This window comes from Harpia harpyja, chromosome 13 (assembly GCF_026419915.1).
Source record: "Harpia harpyja isolate bHarHar1 chromosome 13, bHarHar1 primary haplotype, whole genome shotgun sequence".
NCBI lineage: Eukaryota > Metazoa > Chordata > Aves > Accipitriformes > Accipitridae > Harpia > Harpia harpyja.
Window position 1 is genome coordinate 15974503 of NC_068952.1, and position 17908 is coordinate 15992410.

The 17908-nt window shown below is 37.5% G+C and overlaps 1 protein-coding gene across 15 annotated transcripts in view; it reads left to right on the forward strand.

The window, feature by feature from the left end:
- PPM1B (protein phosphatase, Mg2+/Mn2+ dependent 1B) overlaps positions 1–17908 on the forward strand; it is a 63786-nt gene that overhangs the window by 21355 nt on the left and 24523 nt on the right. For 8 of the 15 annotated variants that reach the window (XM_052806360.1, XM_052806356.1, XM_052806358.1 and 5 more), the window contains 4 exons: positions 5499–5643; positions 6125–6217; positions 10513–10670; positions 16988–17851. In XM_052806360.1, coding sequence (XP_052662320.1) covers positions 10638–10670; positions 16988–17851 — 897 coding nt within the window. In that variant the 5' untranslated portion in view covers positions 5499–5643; positions 6125–6217; positions 10513–10637. The remainder of the gene's footprint in view (positions 1–5498; positions 5644–6124; positions 6218–10512; positions 10671–16987; positions 17852–17908) is intronic. The other 7 variants (XM_052806362.1, XM_052806361.1, XM_052806363.1 and 4 more) reach the window with 5 other exon arrangements.

The following is a 17908-nucleotide window of genomic DNA, read 5'->3' on the forward strand; positions in this document are numbered from 1 at the left end:
ACACCTTGCTCTTCTCCTGGGGAAAGGAATGACAAACTCTGGATGCTCTTTAATACTGCTATAGTAGGTAGAGTGGATGAGACGGTTCACTTCTGTGTCAAGTGAGGTGTGGTTTAGGGACATGCTGTTTTGGCCCAGAGGACTTCTGAATAACGTGCTCTGTAATGTTATCATATGACAGGTATGGTGGATTCTTTCTCAGAATGTTTAACCAGTGCTCAGGCTGTGATTTCTGCTTTTTTTTTTTTTTTTAAGGAGATGGATATTTATAAGTAATCCACCTAGATTGACTGTATTTTTTTTTTAAACATTGATTTGAAGGCCAGATGTTCTGAAAGGCAACAAATGGACAAATGGTTTCAAACTGACTCATTAGCTATCGCTACCTAGGTATTCTAGCTAGTAAGATGATAATAAATTACCTCATGAGGAAGCACCATAGGAATATACTCAAAAGATAGGCACTTCAGTAATAGTAAATGTGATCTTATATTGCCCATGCATATCACCCTGGTGTGTCTGAGCTGGAATTTTGAATCCCCCTCAGGAAGATGAATGTTGCAGACTCTGCCCTTTGCATTAAGAAAAAGAAATGCAAACCCATGCAGAATATGAACACATCTTCCTCAATCTGCAACTCCTGGGTTGCTGTGGAAGAAATAATGCATATCTAGAACTTTACATACACTATAGCTATAATGTAAGATATGATAAAAGCTAGTTAAGAGACTTTTGGAAGTTCTTCTCTAGAAAGTCTTAGCAGCCCCAATAAACATGTTTGTTCAAAGTAGAAGTCCTCTGCTTACAATCTCCTTCTTTGTAGTTTTAATTGAGTTTTTTGTGAAAGAACACTAACATATAAATGCAATACATTTTAACTCTTGAAGAAGCTCTCTTCTCCTTAGTTCAGCTAAAGATCAGATAACTGAAAATGAAGAGTTTTGTACTTCAGTATTTTTACTGAAGAATGTTAGATGGCCTTTCTCTTCAGCATTCCTGAAACTGGATGTTTGAAAAGCTGTCCAGCATAACTGATTGAGAGATGATTCCATATTTCTGTGCTTGAGTTATACTAAGCATAACTCTGATCTGTTACAGAAGAACAGAGGAGTAAGTGCTTGCCAGTGATCTCCCAGTAGGCGAATGTAGATTGCATACGTGTATTCTGAATTCTAGTAAGGCTGGCTTTTGGTATTCTTTAATCTTCTGCTTGTATAATTCAAGAGAGTTTGAGTTTACTCATCAGCTAGGAGAGCAGTCTCTGCTCCAGGCGTTCACTCGTACCAGCGTGACTATGTCTGTTGCTCAGCCACATAGTGTGGAAACAGGAACGAGCTGCTGAGAGCAAATAATGCTTAAGCTGCCACCGCTGCCAAGACATCTGCATAGCCATAATGTGAATTTACTGATCTAAGTCTTACCTAAAAGAGAATTGCAGAGAATTTAGGAATTTAAGAGGTACCTTGCAAATATGTATTAAAGATAGGTCTGCAGGAAAAAAGTTCAAATACCTTTTTTAAGTTGTATCAAAAGGCAGCTTTCCAATGCTGTAGCTTAAGTCCACCATTTCTGAGGTGATATTTAAAAGTATAGACCTAATTAGAATGCTAAGACCATAGTATTATCAAGCTTTTAGATGAATGTAAAATACTAGTCTAATAGTGTGTTCTTGTTGGAAATTCAGCCTTGAATAGTTCAAATGGCTAACTGGCAATAAAAGTTTGAACTGCAAACTTCAAACTGCTGAACGAAATTTTCACCAGAATCACAAGTAAATTTATTTCAAGGCATTTAGCTTTTTAAGAAGCCCTGGGTGTTACTTATAAAATGCAGTGGAAAGATACCTTTGCACTTTCTACAAAACCATAATATTAGATCAACTGCTTCAAAAAGCATAAAGCACTTAAATTACTTAACAGACTTTTTAGTTTTGAACTTTTATTCATTATCCTTCCTTTGACTGTTGTAATAATGAACATTTTAGTGCAGCTTCCATGTTTGAAGAGGGGAGAAGAAACCCCAACAGAATCCCCACGCCCACAAAAACACAAATCAAGGCTTTGTCCAGTCTTGGTTGATTGGCAATATTTTTGTATAGAACCAAGAACCACTTAGCAAATGGAGAGAGAATTCATTATCCTTTTATCACAAAGCATGAGCAACTTTCTCTTTAGGGTGAAAGTTGTACATTGTCTCAAGTAATTACACAGAAATTAACTCCTGCTATAGTTTGGGCTTTGTTGTATACGTAGGCTAAGGAAGAACTACTGCATGAACTTGCAGCACAACTAGTGCACTCCCTTGGTATGTGCTTTTATGTTCCTGGAAAAATCAGGTAACCTAATGAATGCCTATTTTAGGAGAGGGATGTTATCTTGCATTTACTGTATGGTGGGAACATGCAGTTGAGAGGGAGGTTGCAGTATACTAGCTAACCTGTGGTAAGCTTACGCTATTGCTCTTTTCCTTCTCCCTCCTAGCATCTTTTACTTCTGCAAAATCTTATACTATCTTCTGCGTGAACCAGTTTACAATTCTGGGGGATGATATAGGCAGTCGTGGTATTGTGATGTCACAAGGTCAGTTATGACACATTAGATTATAGCTTTTTCTGTTGATGTTCAGGGAGTGGGTTGGTTGGTTTGTTTACTTGTTTTAAAGCAGCAATGCTTTGGTTATCTGTGAAAGGTCAGAGTCTTAGCTGGTTGTGGAGCAGAATAAAACCAGAGTCTTTCTGGTGCTTCTCTGACCAGAGTCTGGAAACCTGCAAAGGACACAGTGTTGTAGTGGGTTTTGTTTGTTTTAAACATGAGGATTCACCTTGAGGATCATTAGTGTTTTGCTACCAGGGTTATTAAGTATGTATTTAATTATGAGGAAGAACAGCATTTGATGCCTACCCTTCTGTAAAATAACATGGTAGGGTTCTTCACATTTCTCTAGCCTGCATAACTTTTTTACATGTGCTTACTTTTGAATATTGGGTTTAGTTCTTTAGCAGTGATTTACTTATGATGGCTTTGGCTGCATAGTATTTACCTTCTGAAGAAAATACTGTAAACATGGTGAAATTCAAATTCTTTATTAGCCAAGGAATATTTAAGTTGTGCTCAGTTAAAAACTGTTCTACTGTAGGGTACTGGTGTCTTAGTAGCAAAAACTATAAAAGTTTACTGAACTAACTTAGTCCTACTCAAATATTAAGTGTTTACATACTCCAGAGATCTGAGGAGCCCAAATAAAATGCTTAATACATCTTGCAATTTTGTTAAGCCTTTAATAGGAGCATTCAGCTTTATTCTTGTGATGTAATTTATGATTAGCAATGTGGATAAGACCATTTCATTTATGTATGTGAGCATTTTTTGCACACAAATTATTGGAGGCTGGATAGAATAGCTTGTTATCCCAAAGCTGTATCATTAACCTAATTGTGTTTTCATATGGAAAAAAAATTACGCAGCTTATTTGGAGAAGAGTCACTACTGTGCAGAAGTAAGTAGGAGTCGTGTCCCCTCTTTGTGCCATGTTTAGTGGTGGAGTATATCTCTTAAGATGTTTTGGTGTTTTGGGACACTGAATACTGTATTTCTCACTTCTGAGAACTAGTGTAGATAGAATTTGTGTAAATAGGAGCATATTCTGGGATAAGATGCTCCTAGCCCAAAATATCTATCTTTGAATCTGCCCTACTCTAAGCAACCTGTCTCTGGGCTAAAAGTCAGCCTTGTCTAATGAATGCTCTTACATCCTCTGTAGAGTAGAAGAGTTTGGGAAGGGTCAAGCTTCTTGCTTCTGGGAAGCATAATGGTTGTCTTCTGCTCTGCTATTGTGAGTCAGCCACTTCTAAAGGTACTAGAGTAGCATCAGAAGAACTGAGGCTCTTGAGCACTTCATTGTGTAAGCACCCTGTACCCTCCTAGTTAAGGGGATCTTCTGAAGGTGGAAGACAGTGCTTGAAGGAAGTTGCGTCCTGGTCACTCATTCCGTGTTCATGCCCTAGTCATTGGTGTATTTAAGAAGGAGTTAGGCTGATTTGTGCAACTTTGTGAATCTGCGCTGCTTGTGGGTTTGGTTTTTTTCCTTGAAGTTCTTGGATGTGGAAACACCTTTTTTTTACTGAAACTTTTAAACTTTTTTTGGGAGGGCTTTTGCCATATAGTCCAATACAATGATTTAGGATACTTGCGGTCTAGTTCTTTCAAAATACTTTTTCAGGGTTCATTAATGATTTAGTGGATGCCGCTTAAGGTGTACTTTCACAATACTCTGAGCAAATCTGAATCGGCAGCAGCTGCTGGTTCTGCATTTCTGGCATTGGCACTTGTCTGGTCATGCATTTCCTAAGCTGGTTCAGAGAGTTCAAGTTGCAGAAAATAATTGACTTCTTCTGGCTTAGTTTGATTCCTTGAACCATCCATCCTGTTGTGGTGCTTAAGAAGAAAGAAACTTGGGGAGAATACAGGGCTTGCACCAGTGTAATGTTACAGGCATAAAACTTACTGAACCCCTACAATTCTTCAAACAGTAGCAAAGCATTCCTTCTTTTGAGCAATTTCTTGCTTATGACACTTTCTGGTAGTGTAAAAGCACTATTTAGTGTTTGGAAGAGGCAAGCCATAATGAAATGTCATAGCTCCATTCTTGGATCAGTGGGCTTAAAGTCAAGGTCTGCAGTATGTCCCCTTTATGACTCATTCAGCTCATCAGAGTGCTATAATCAGTTTAAAATCATCAGTGTTACATAGTTCCTTCTACCAGTGTACTGTCATGGTAACTTTTATAAGATGCAGTGGTTTATGAGATTAAATATGTAGTCCCTGATCCATGAAGGAATTTGGGCATTTGCATCCTGTTCAAACCAATGAGTAGATGCCTAGATGCTTTTGTAGATACACACGTCTGAATTGTTAGTTATCTGCTACTTTTACAGTTTAAGCTGAATTTGTTTACTTTTATAGAAACTACTTTTAAAGAAACATAATGATTCTTAGAGGAGATTAAATACTTTTGCAACTGAAGCTTATTGCTTTTGTTTTAAACTCTTGTGCATTTTTACATCTAAGCAAGCAGAATAAAGAGCTTACAAATTAGACATGCTGCACTTCGTGGGTTTAAGTTTTGTCAAACACTCTAGTACACTCTGTCATTGGAGCAGGTGAATAAAATTAAGCAAATAGCACTGTTAAGCTAACAGGCATGCAAAAGCTATTACTTCTGTTACTGAATTTAGGGACTTGAATGCATAGGCTAGATGACTTTTTAAGTGCTAGTCTGTGCTGGTGAAGGAAATAGGAAAAAATTAATCTGATTCTTTGTTAGCATGAATCTTTAATACGGTGTTTAGAAAGTATACTGAAAGGTCTTTTGACATCCAGGTATAGCTTTAGTTCAAGCACTTCTATTTAGGAAAAAGTTGTATTTATGAAAAAAATTCATGTACAAATCTGTTGTAAGCCATCTGGAGTAGCTAACTACTTTCTTTTGTTTCTTTCTAGGAAATACCAAAATAAAGCAGATGTTGTGTCCTGTACTGTTATCTCAAGGTTTTGCAAGTCATTCTGTTACGTGCTTCTTGGCAGCAGGAATGTAAACTAATTCTTTCAGCACTGAACTAGAACCTTGACTAGGTTGCAGTTAAAGGTAAGAACAAATTCTGCCACTTGGAAATTTATGGGAAGGTATAATCACTTTTACTTTGGCTGTGTTTTAATTTGCAATTTGTAATTGACCAAGAATTTAACAGAACTTTCAGAACAGATTGGATAAAAGGATGTGGTGTTTTTCTTCTTTAAATGCATTTGAATTTCGCTTAATCTTATTTTTAATAGGGAGGAAATATAACTTCTCTCTGCTATAGTACAAAGCACTGTTAATAAATGGAGGGGGAAAAAAAAAAGTAGCTTTTCAACACCTAAATGTGTGCTGACTCAGATTTTGAGGAAGGTATTGTCTTACACAAAAGACTGTACAGTGTCAGTCAGTAAAAATCACAAAGTGTTTTGCCACTGTGTGTTGAGGTCAGCTTACTGTCTGTGTGTGGCGCTTTTCCCCTCAAAGTCTGTGTTTCCTTAAATGTGCTAATAGCAGCAGTACTGCTTAAGTTACCTTTTTTTTTAATCAGTTACAGAAAATCTCTAAATTTTTGTTACAAGTCCACTGTTGCTTCAACTCTTGAATCACCTTTTCAAGGGTAAAAGTTGGTGTTGTCTTCCAGGTCAGTGAAAATCTTTTGGCTGCTGGTTTTCTATCATAACTTTATCTGACAATGATAGATAAGAAGGTAACTCTTGTCCCACTACTCAATCACTATCTTCTAAACTAGTATGTAGGGAACTAAAAGTTTATGTTCTCTTACTCTGACTTCTTGTAAAAAAAGAGAAATTCAATGCCACAAAACTGTATTAATTAAAAAAAATAAACCAAAACAAAAAAAAAACCCCAAAACCCCACAAAACCAGAAAACAAAACCACATTACCACAAATACCTGTCATAGAGATTGCATATTTTGGTTTGTATGTCTCTGAATAATTTATTTGTGTTTTTAAACAGGGAGTATGTGTTTTGAAGACTGTCCATGAAATAGCTTTATTGCATATGCTGAATCTCCAGAATTATGATCAAGTTAAGGCCTTTCAGTCTTGATTTCACATTTTGGTATCTTTGACAGGAAGAGTTGCTTGCCTTAGAGTGCGCTTGTCAATAGTGGCAGGACAAGAGATTAGCCTGTTGGTATCAAGCAGTCTAACATGTCTTACTCTGAAGTTGGATGATGCATAGGTCGGTGACAGGTTTGTGCCTAGGAGGTGGCATTGATTGTTCTGCTGCTACAATGAAAGAAGGGTTCAAATGTGTTTTTGTGGTTTTTTTTTTGTTGTTGTCTTGACTGCATGTACTTAATTTGCAGTGATGTAACAGGTTGAAAAAAGGCACAACTCTTCTTACGCTGTGCAAGTCATGGACTAATTTATGTTGGAATGGACCTCTAGCACTCATCTAGCCCAACCCTTGTGTCTGACTTCCTCAGATTTCTGTATGAATCAACAAGTCACCCCTCAATTTTGTAAATAATGTGTTTTACTGTGGTTCTGAAGACCTGCTGCAGAACACTTATTCTGGTCTTTCAGACCTGTTTAGGAACAATATATTGATGATACAAATTGGTGATTCATTGCTGCCCTATTCTCGCAAAAACATGTCTGAATCTTTTAGTAAACCTTCAAAAAGGTAAGAAAAGTTGTCTTAAATGCCTAATTTAGAATAAGGGATAACTCATTTTTAGTGACATACTGCTTCATGCTAATGAGTGAAATAAATTCTTCATTTTAATACCAGTAGTGTGTTGGCTAAGCATTGGTTCTCTTTCTTCAAAATCTTAGGTGTTATTTCTATAATAAAAACCTGGCTGGTGGGGGTTAGATTGATGATTGAAAAGGAGCAAACTAAATTGAACTCAAAATAGTTGATCTCTTATTGAATTTAGAGAACCTCAAAAAATGTTTCTGCATAGAAATAACTATAAACTTTATTAGGGAAGGATAGCTTTTATATAATGCTTTGTAGTAGCCAAGTGCCACGTGCATCTGTTTTGAATAGCCCAGTAAAGAAGTGAGAACATGCTTATTGGCTGCAGAAAGTATGAGCAGATACAGGCAAACAAAAAGAATTTCAGTTAATATCATGGGATATAAATCTTGTCATAGTACAGTCAGTAGGGATTAACAAGAGTACAGGGCAGTCTTCTGGGTGGTATTATAAAGCCATGCTGAGTTGCAGAGCTTGAGTTAAGGACAAAATGTGACTTCAGGGTTAATAAGCCTGAAGAGGTAATATCTGATTTAACCAAGTAGGCCCATTTCTCTTGGGTGCCAGTGCACCAAACTCCTACTTCAAGAAAATGGTACAAGAGCATGAATACTGGCTTATAAAGAGCTATCTTGGGTCTTAAAGACTTTAGCTTTCATTCTGTTCCCATGGAGGTGCTGGAAGCAGTAGTCTGCTTTGCAGTATCTGGGCCCAGTGTTGTTGTACTTGATGAACCGGCCTGGGTATTTGTGTGTCTTACCTATCACTTTTTGTATAGTTAACTCTGTAACTCAGATAAACTATTTGCAGATAACGAAGGGGATTGAATTTCCCAGACTTAGTGTTTGGAGGAAATCTTGGTAAAGAAAACCTGAAGTTGTTACTTGGAAAACTAAGATGAGTGACATTAAAGAAGACATTGACTACAGCAGAGTCTGTCTGTCTTAGAACGTCACTGCATTCCTCTTCTTCAGTTAAGTCCCTGGCTGTGGTGCCAATCTGAACTAAGGGTTGCTGACTATCAGAAGTCACACCGGCAAGCACAGAATTATGTGTAGCTAACTAGGAAAAGCACTGCATATTTTTTTAAGCTTTCATTTGGCCACAAAACTGAAGTTGACTTCTGCCACTTATCTAAGGGTGAAGCTCCATGATAAATGCTTCATGACTGTAAAAATGCATCAACCTGGGCACTGATGGCTTTGTACTATATGCTGTGATTGCAAAGCTAGATTGAGAGTCCACTTAAGAGTTTTTTGTGGAGTTCATCTTGAATATTCATCTGAGATATGACATCTAACTTTCTACCTACCAAACTGCATTCCAGATCAATAAGAAGCCACAGCATAGAAGTGTGCAACTCATCCATGAGACAGATGGTTACCATATAAGCTGAGCTTGAAGATCTGCAGTTACCTAGCTTCATTCATGTTTTAATGAGGTGCAAGAAAGCAGAATATAAAATGAACCTCTGAAAAGACCACAAGTATTTGTTTTTCTGGTGTTAACAACATAGCTAAAAAGGTTATAGCTCTTAACCTAGCTCCTGGTGCTACTTTCTTTTTTTTTTCCCCACTGTCTTCCCTGTTGAAGGTCACTGCCCCCTTGGATCTGCTGTCTAAGCTGCTGGCTTCTAAACCCAGTGCAGTCAAAGTCACAAAGTTTCAAAATACTAAAGCTAACTTTGCACCTCTTCAGTGAAATAGTTCAAAGAGTGAGGGCAAAAATGTCTCAGCTAGCAGTTCTGAAAAGAAAGAAATTGCTGGCACAATGTAGTGGTGACTAGCTGAGGTAGAGCAGAAGAGATAATGTTTTCAGGTATTGCTACTGACATTGAAAATAGATGTGAATCCACAGTGTTAAATTATGCCTGTGATTGTTTTGTACCTCCAGACCAGTTTAAAATAGCTGAAGCACATTCTCAAATCTTCATCTCCTTTTTAACTTGCTGGTTTAAAAGTAGTATGGTGGTGGAATTTGTATGTTTTGTTTATTTTTGTTAGTTTCTTTTCCCCCAACTGTTGTAACAATAGAGATGCAGAAATTAATTTCAAAGTTACAGCTGTAGCTCCTAGGTATGTATTCTACCTGGTGATGGGGATAACTTGCAAATTTTTTTCAATTCCTGGTTTAAAAGCCTATTTGGCTTCTTTCATGTCATCCTGACAGGAAAGTTTTTTTGATAGTAGGCTCTATATTAAAGGTTTATATTGATACTTAATTTCTTTGTGTCAGTATCTTTGGTCAGCCGAGATCCTTCCTAATGGTGACTCCCATGGTGACTCCCATGGCCATAGATTATTTCAACATAGCCCCCCCCTCAAAAAACAAACAAACAAACAAAAAAACCCCCCACAACAAAAAAACACTCAGCCAAACCCCAACTTCAGAACAAATAAACCCCATAGTAAGTGGGCATGAATGATAATCACTGTCCTTTTATGTAATTCATTTTTAAGTAAAAGTAAAATACTCAGGTCTTATTCTTGGATTCCAGTAGTTGCTCTTTGACTCTGCCAGTACTTGTGGTTATGTAGTTAGAGTAGGTGTTACAGCCAAGCTTCAAGTAGAGCTCTTGCTCAAAAATTCAATAACTATTTGCCTGATGTAAATTTATGTAGTGCCAGCATTTTTAAGGTCAGTAAGTCAAAAGCGATCCCAATGGGATCAAAAGTAAAGGTCTTTAAAGGTGGTTTCGCGCATCAAATGAACTTATATTTAGTATGCATGTAGTATAAATAGATGGCATAATGGAAGTATGGTGGTAGTACAATGATAGTATATTTTAAGTAAACACAAGATTAGTAAAAGATGACTTACAAAATTTTGTCACTATTTCTTGTGTAAATTGAAGGGTACAGGGAATCTTTATGAATGTCAAAACTATCTACAGTGTGTGTAGACACATGTAAGGTGTAGAGTGTATGTATGCATATACATACTAGAGGGAGAGTGCAAGTTGGAAACAGACACAAAAGAGCTTTCTACCACGGCTAAGTTTGAATTTTTTACTTAAATCAGAAACGTTATTTCTTCCTGAACTTTCAATAAGCTTTGAAATTGTTTGTCACAGATATTTTATTTATTTGTCATTTACATCTTTAATATCTAGTACAGCGTTTTCTCTGTTGAAATGTCATTCTTTTTTTATAGCGGAGCACATGTGTTTTGTAACAGGAAACTCTGGCACTGTTTCTTTTCCACAGCACTGACTTATTAAAAATGACTGGCCTGTTGAGTGAATCCTTCTGAGGAAGAGACATTTTACAGTACACTTTATGACCTAAGCCCAAAAGATTGATGTTGGACCATTCTCATTGTATGAAAAGATATGTTATTGCCTTTGGGACTGTTGGCTATCAAGGTATTAGTCTAGTTCTGATGTTCTCTTTGAAACTGACATGTGATCTGAAAATTATTTTATAGTGTCTACAAAAATGTTGATTATGGCTTTTAGACCTTTATAATCTAATTACATTTTGGCTGCCTTCATGACAACCAGCGAATAAATATTTCTGCCTGTTAAATACAAATCTATATGGAAAGGAGCATGCTTTTCATTTACAGTAGCTGCCTGTTTTCCCCTCCATGATGTAGTAGAAAATCATGGGTATCTGTAACTGAGCAAGAACCGTCTGCCCATCTGTAAGTAGATGTTGGGAGAAAATCAGTGGGTGTGGTTGTTTTAAATAGAGAAATTTAAAACTTATGCACAGACCTGATTTTAAGTCCCTTTACTATATGGCTGATCTAATACCAAAGAAAGTCTTCTTTGTGTAGCTGTGGGGAAAAGGACATTGATCACGAATTTTTCTTGCATGTCAGAGGACATGGCTTTTGTCTTCGTACTTCCATACCTCAAAAGGGTTAGATGTCTTTGGTTTCCTGAGCCTGAATTATTGCTTATGTTCCCTGTATATGAGATAAGGACCTCATGTAGGATTTGTATCAGGTAGGAAACATCAGAGAAGAATATATGTTAGGACTTCAGAGAAGGAAGCCTTGGGTTAAGTTTTTGCCCTGGGAAAGGGATGTCAGCTTTTGTTAGAGACTCACTGCCCTGAACTCTCTTGGAAATGGCATAGCTATTGATTTAAAACTAGAGGTGAAGAGTGTACAGTAGAGTGGTAGCTAGAGCCGCTGCTTTAGCAGTGTATTGCTCAGATTCAGTTTCCTCCATTGCCGCAGAGGGGGAAGGGCCAATATTTTTTTCCTCTAAAGGCCTTCCGAAAGCCTTTGAGCCTTGGTGATTATTGGCATTTACCAAGTGATTGACTTTTTTAAAAAAAATTTTCTTTTATTTTTCCCAGAGTTGGGAAGACTGCTGGAGGAAGGGAATCCTGGGTTTCCATTCTTGATCTGAAGAATATATACTGTTTTAAAGAGTAGTCTGTGGAGCACGGATGAGAACTGAGGCCTTCTCCATTTCCAAGAAAGTTTTGGGAATTACAGTAGACATGGTCTTCCAGATTTTGAAAGTTTCAGCTAAATCTTATGTGGTGTAAACATTTTCACCAGAAGGAAACTAAACTGTTTTCTCAAACTAATGTGTTATGCAATTAAATTGCATTTAAAAATGGGATCTTTGGAATTTAAATCTCAAAGGCTGAAGGGGTACTGAGTTTCTGAGCTTACATGTATTGATTAAAACCGTGACTGAATTACTAGCTTACATGGGCACTTCATCTGTTCCTCTGCTGGCTGTGTTTTCTTCTAAGACTGAATCTTGCTCTACAAAGATGTTTGGGGCTTAATGCCGTAAGTCCCTCAAGAAATGTTGAGAGGTTTTGATTGTTGAGAGGAAGCATAATGAAGTCTTTGTTAATTAACAACTTGGACAGTGGAAGAGTATTCACTCTTAGCACATTTGATACCATATTGGGGGGAGTGGCCAATAAGCCAAAGAGTAGGCCTTAACAGTAGACAAAAAGATCTTGACAGGTTGGACAAATGGTCTGATGGTAACCCCAGGAAGTTTAATCAAGTCATGTGCCTGGAATAAAGTAACCTTGTCCTTCAATACAGGCTGGGTGATGACTATCTAGGAATGAGCTTTGCAGAAAAAGAACCATGGGGTCCTGGTGGATAACCAGGACAAGTGCATTGAACATTAGGGAACAGTGTGTCTGTAGTGATGAAAATTTGGGCCATATTAGAAAAGGTTTATCCAGCGTGTTGGGAGAAGTTATTTCCCTCTGTTTGGAACTGATGAGGCTGCATCTGCAATATAGTGTGGAGTGTTGGCCCCCCAGTACAAGAAAGGCATAGACAGTGGAGCAAGTTGAGCAGAGGACCACTCTGGTACTTAGGGGCTGGAGTATGTGATCTGTGAGGAGAGGTGAGCGCTGAGTTTCTTTAGTCTGGAGGATAGATCCAGTTGCTGTGTTCCAACTATGTAATGGGAGGGTATAGAGAAGGTAGAGTTATGCTCTTCCCAGAGGTGTGTAATGAAAGACAAAGAAGCAAAGGACACAATTGGCACTGATGGGAGTTCTGTTTTCATTATGAATGTTGTCACACGTGAACTGTTTGCACAGAGGCTGTGGAATCTCCATCATTGGAGACTGTCAAAACTTGACAAGGATCTGAACAGCCTGAGCCATCTTTGGTGTTGGATATTGTATTGATTGAACTTCGAATAGGGGTTTGGACTAGATAACCTCTAGAGGTCTCTTCCAACATGAATTGTTCTATGATTCTGTAATTTGTGAATTCTGACCTGACTTAAATGTTATCTAGGTGCTTGTGTCAAGATTGACTTGTATCTAGCCTAGTATGCTTAAAATAAGACATAGGAAGACCAGGTTAGACCTATGATAGTCTATGCTTTATGTAGGATTTTTGCAGGCCAGTTTGGCTGAGTCCTGTTTTTAGGTGCTCAAGTCTTTACTGATCTAGCCTGAGATGTTAAGAGGGACAAAACTAGATGTGAGTAGCAAGGTACTGTTTTTCCACTGGAACTGTTTTCTTTTTGTAACCTTTCATTTTGGAGAAAACAAATGGTGTTTTGTTTATTGTGTTGTGGTTGGTTTGTTGTTTTGTTTTGGTTGGTTTTTTAAAGCTGCTTTGCTAAAAAAGTAAAGTTTGGTATGATACCACAAATTTCATTAAAATATCTCTGATTTACTTAACTAATTTTACATAGGTAAATACACAGCTGAGTTTACTGCTAGAGATAGTTGTGTATGTTGGCACTGTAGATGTGGCATTTGTGCATAATGCCTAATAGGAATATACTGTACTCACCTGTATGCCATGTCATTTGTTTGTTATTTTCTGTAACTTCCTAGTGTTTTTAAAATGCTAGAAGTTGTTACTGTTAAAAATGAAGTTTTTAACAGAACAGGTGTTCGTCCATTTTAAGTCTTCTTTGTGCCTACTATCACTGATAATTTTGATTGAAAACCTCAGTTTCAATGAGTCAGTGAAATCCCTGTTTCTTCCATGGTCACTGAAATGGCTTGACTTTTTCAGCTAGTCTTCAAACAGTTCCTGCCTTGTGTAGTCTGCATAATACACCCAGTGGTAGAAGGCTTTCTTCTATGTGTTTGGTGTCTTTTATAGGACCAGCTGTAAGTTGATTCCTAGACTTACTGGTTTTTTTACTGATTGCAAGTCAATCTCTGCATCCTTTGTTAAAGATTTGTAATATTTAATAGAATATTTAGAATATCAAGAATATGATTTTGAATAGTATGATATTTCTTTTCAGTTTCTTACTCCTGTGCTGTAAAAAGTGAAGCTACTTAAGACATGGGTAAAGCTAAAATGTGAAATGTGCCTCTGGTGGTTTTTTTTAAAACAGTATTTTATTTTATATATATAAAACACTACACTTAATACTGAGCTCACAGGCTTTTGCAGTTAGATAGGTTTTGATCTTTTTCCTTACTCAGTCATATGATTTCTTTCACACTTTTGATTTTAAGAACAGAAGGACATACTCAATTAAAGGAATCTCATACAAGGTCTGAAGTGTTGGATGACTTCTGCCATTTTGGCAGCATTTCAGTCCTGTATTATGTTTTTACTGGGAAGAATGTTTTTGTGTGCTTTTAAAATAGCTTTATATTAGGTGTAATTTGTGAATAAGTGGTCATCAGCTATTGGAATCCTTTCACAGATCTCCTTTACTGATGTTAGTTGAACTATTAAATTATGTGGAGCTTGTTCAGCTCTTAACTAAGAACATCAGTTGCTGAGAACACTTGTTTGTGGTGGTGTGTAGCACTGCCTTGCTTTGCTTTTATGACACCATTTGACACTGATTCTTTTTTGTTTGCTTTTTCAAAGCAAAATCAGATTTTTCAAGAGAAAGGGTTGTGAAAAGCATTTTGGCTGGGTATCTCACTGGGTAACGAATACTTCATTTCTGTTGCTGTGTGTTGTTTCCATTGATTCGCAGTCTTGCAAATATTCTTTTCAGATAAAGAAGGAAAAATAACGATGCAAATAATTCTGAGCAGAATGTAACTTACTACTTTCGCTTGCAAATTACATACAGTGTGAAGCTTACCATGCATAACATAAGGTTGTGTAGTTATTTTATCTTCGTTGCTATCCCAGGTAATATAATTAGAGGCCAGTGGATGATGAATAGAGAGATAAAGAATGAAGATAATTTGTGATTTCTTGTGTGTGGAATTCTTTAGATAATATCATAAAATTGAACTGATTGGGAAAGTGGGGGAAGTTTAGGAGGGATAGTATGTGTTTGAAAGGGCTTAATGACTTTTCAAGTTGCTAAAAGTACGGAAAGTATTTTGAGAATGTTAGATGCGGGTTTGAAGTCATTCTGTAGCTTGCTTTGTTGTATTAGATGTGCCATTATCTGTGAAATTGGTACTTCTGGTTCTGCTTCATAAAACCCAGTTTGAGGACTATTTTTATGTTTATATGGAGTAAAATCAAATTGGCAACAACCTTTGAGCATGTTCTCTTAATTTGGTTTTGCTAGAGATTCTGCAGCTGAGGATATGTACCTTGTACATGGATTGCCCAATTTGGAGAGCAAAAAAGGCTCAGGACGCTTTCTTTGGTGTCACACAATTCCTGGTTTTAATAGCTACTTAAGATAATTTACGAAGTACAAGACTCGTGTGTTGTAACATCAGACTTGGTAGTAAAAGATTGGTACATAGACACAACTAACTGTTACGCAAGCATAGAGTTTAAAAGAGGCAAAACTGGTGAGCAAACTGTTGGGGTCTATGTAGTAGTGGGAAATCTCAGCACTTCATGGAGGTCACTGTAGCAGAGAGGTAGTGTGGAGTTTGGATTATCTGGAGGAAAGTCCTCAAGTTATAGCCTAAAAAGGGAGGTGGGGTGCGGAATCTATCTGTAATCTTTTCCTCATTGCATTGTACTATTTTTTTTTTCTCTCCTGTCAGAGAAAGCTGTGTATACTGAAAATGTGTTAAGATGAGGGGAATGGCAGAAGTAAGGATTTCTTAACATCTTTTTCTGACCTGGTAACAAACTCTTAAACTAGAACTAGATTATCATGACTCTGTAGGCTTGGTGGGTGCTAGTGTGTGAGAGACCTAGTGACTGACTGCTCAGGATCAGTCATGGCAGAATTCTCTCAAATTCTTTTTGGATTAAGGTTGCTGTAACTTTCACATCCAGTCACTAAGGGTTTCATGGGGCAGTCATTATTGGCGTGATCAGAGGTTGTGGTATCTGAGTTTCTGAAGTTCTCAGAAAAGTACTATGGGATCAGTGGATTAAAGAATGTATTCTCTGCTGACTTAATAAAGTGCAAGGTGGTTTTTCAGGTGTACATAGGACAACTAAGTCTAGTACAGGAGAGGAAGTCAGAAGTCCTCTAAAGCCTTAACATAGATTATTCACATATTACCAGCAAGCTTGCTCTCTGGAGATGGTTTTTCTCGTATATTTTGAAGTGGGTCTCCAAATATTGAAGAACTTTTAACTTTCTGTGGATTATTTTCTTCCCTTAGCTCATATCTCTTGTAATTGGATACATTTTAAAATCAAGATCAACGCATTTTTGAACTTAAAATCATATGTAAGCACATGAACATCTTTTAGGCATGGTAGAAATGGAAATGTTGTTTTACAAAGGACTAAGTGTAATTTAAGAGAATTCCATGTGAAGTTTTCTTGGATGGAAGTGGGATTTGCCGCCTTGTTTCCTTTGGCAGATGGTCTACATTCCCCTATTGTCACTTCTGCCATGCTTTACAAGAATACAGAATTAGCATAGTACATGCAAAGCTAGTGAGACCAGTCAGTTCTTATTTATGAAGTATTAGATTTCCTTCATGCCGCAATGAAACTGGAAAGTGAATAGGGGTGATATGGTTGTTATTTTTCCAGCATGGATTAGTTTCTTGAGGGAAGGACAGAATTGGCAGAGCTGCAAAGGTATGTGAACTACTCTGCCTTCATATGGAGAGCCTTTAATTTTGGTGAAGTAGCTCTTTGAGACACAACACCCCACTCAAAAAACACTAAAAATGCAGACAGGGGTCTGTAAGTTCATACTTCATTTGTGTCATTTATTAATTACTTTTTTCCTCCCCATTATAGTTGTTGACTTTTGCACACATGCATGCTTTATCACTTGTTTTATAAAGAAACAACACAGGAAAGGGAGAACAAAGCTTGTATGGAGTGGTGGTTTTATAAATAAGACTTTTCTTCTCTGTTTTCCAGATTCAATATTGCATAAACATGGGTGCATTTTTGGATAAACCAAAAACTGAAAAACATAATGCTCATGGTGCAGGGAATGGCTTGCGTTATGGCCTCAGCAGTATGCAGGGATGGAGAGTGGAAATGGAAGATGCTCACACAGCTGTTGTAGGTATTCCCCATGGCTTAGAGGACTGGTCCTTTTTTGCTGTCTATGATGGTCACGCAGGATCTCGTGTTGCAAATTATTGCTCCACGCACTTATTAGAACACATCACTAACAATGAAGACTTTAGGGCGACAGAAAAACCTGGATCTGCTCTTGAACCTTCAGTGGAAAATGTCAAGAGTGGAATCAGAACTGGCTTTTTGAAAATTGATGAGTATATGCGCAATTTCTCAGACCTCAGAAATGGGATGGACAGAAGTGGCTCAACAGCAGTGGGAGTTATGATTTCACCTGAGCATGTGTACTTTATCAATTGTGGTGATTCACGTGCTGTTCTCTATAGGAATGGACAAGTCTGTTTTTCAACACAGGATCACAAACCTTGCAACCCAAGGGAGAAAGAGCGAATCCAGAATGCAGGAGGCAGTGTAATGATTCAGCGTGTTAATGGTTCATTGGCAGTTTCTCGAGCTCTGGGGGACTATGACTACAAATGTGTTGATGGTAAAGGCCCTACAGAGCAACTTGTTTCTCCAGAGCCTGAGGTTTGTGAAATTCTAAGGGCAGAAGAAGATGAGTTTATCATCTTGGCTTGTGATGGAATCTGGGATGTAATGAGCAATGAAGAGCTCTGTGAATTTGTTAAGTCTAGACTTGAAGTATCAGATGACCTGGAAAAAGTGTGCAATTGGGTAGTGGACACTTGTTTACATAAGGTATGTAACTGTTTTCTCCAAGCAGCTGTTCTAAAATGATCTTCTGTTTAGATGGGT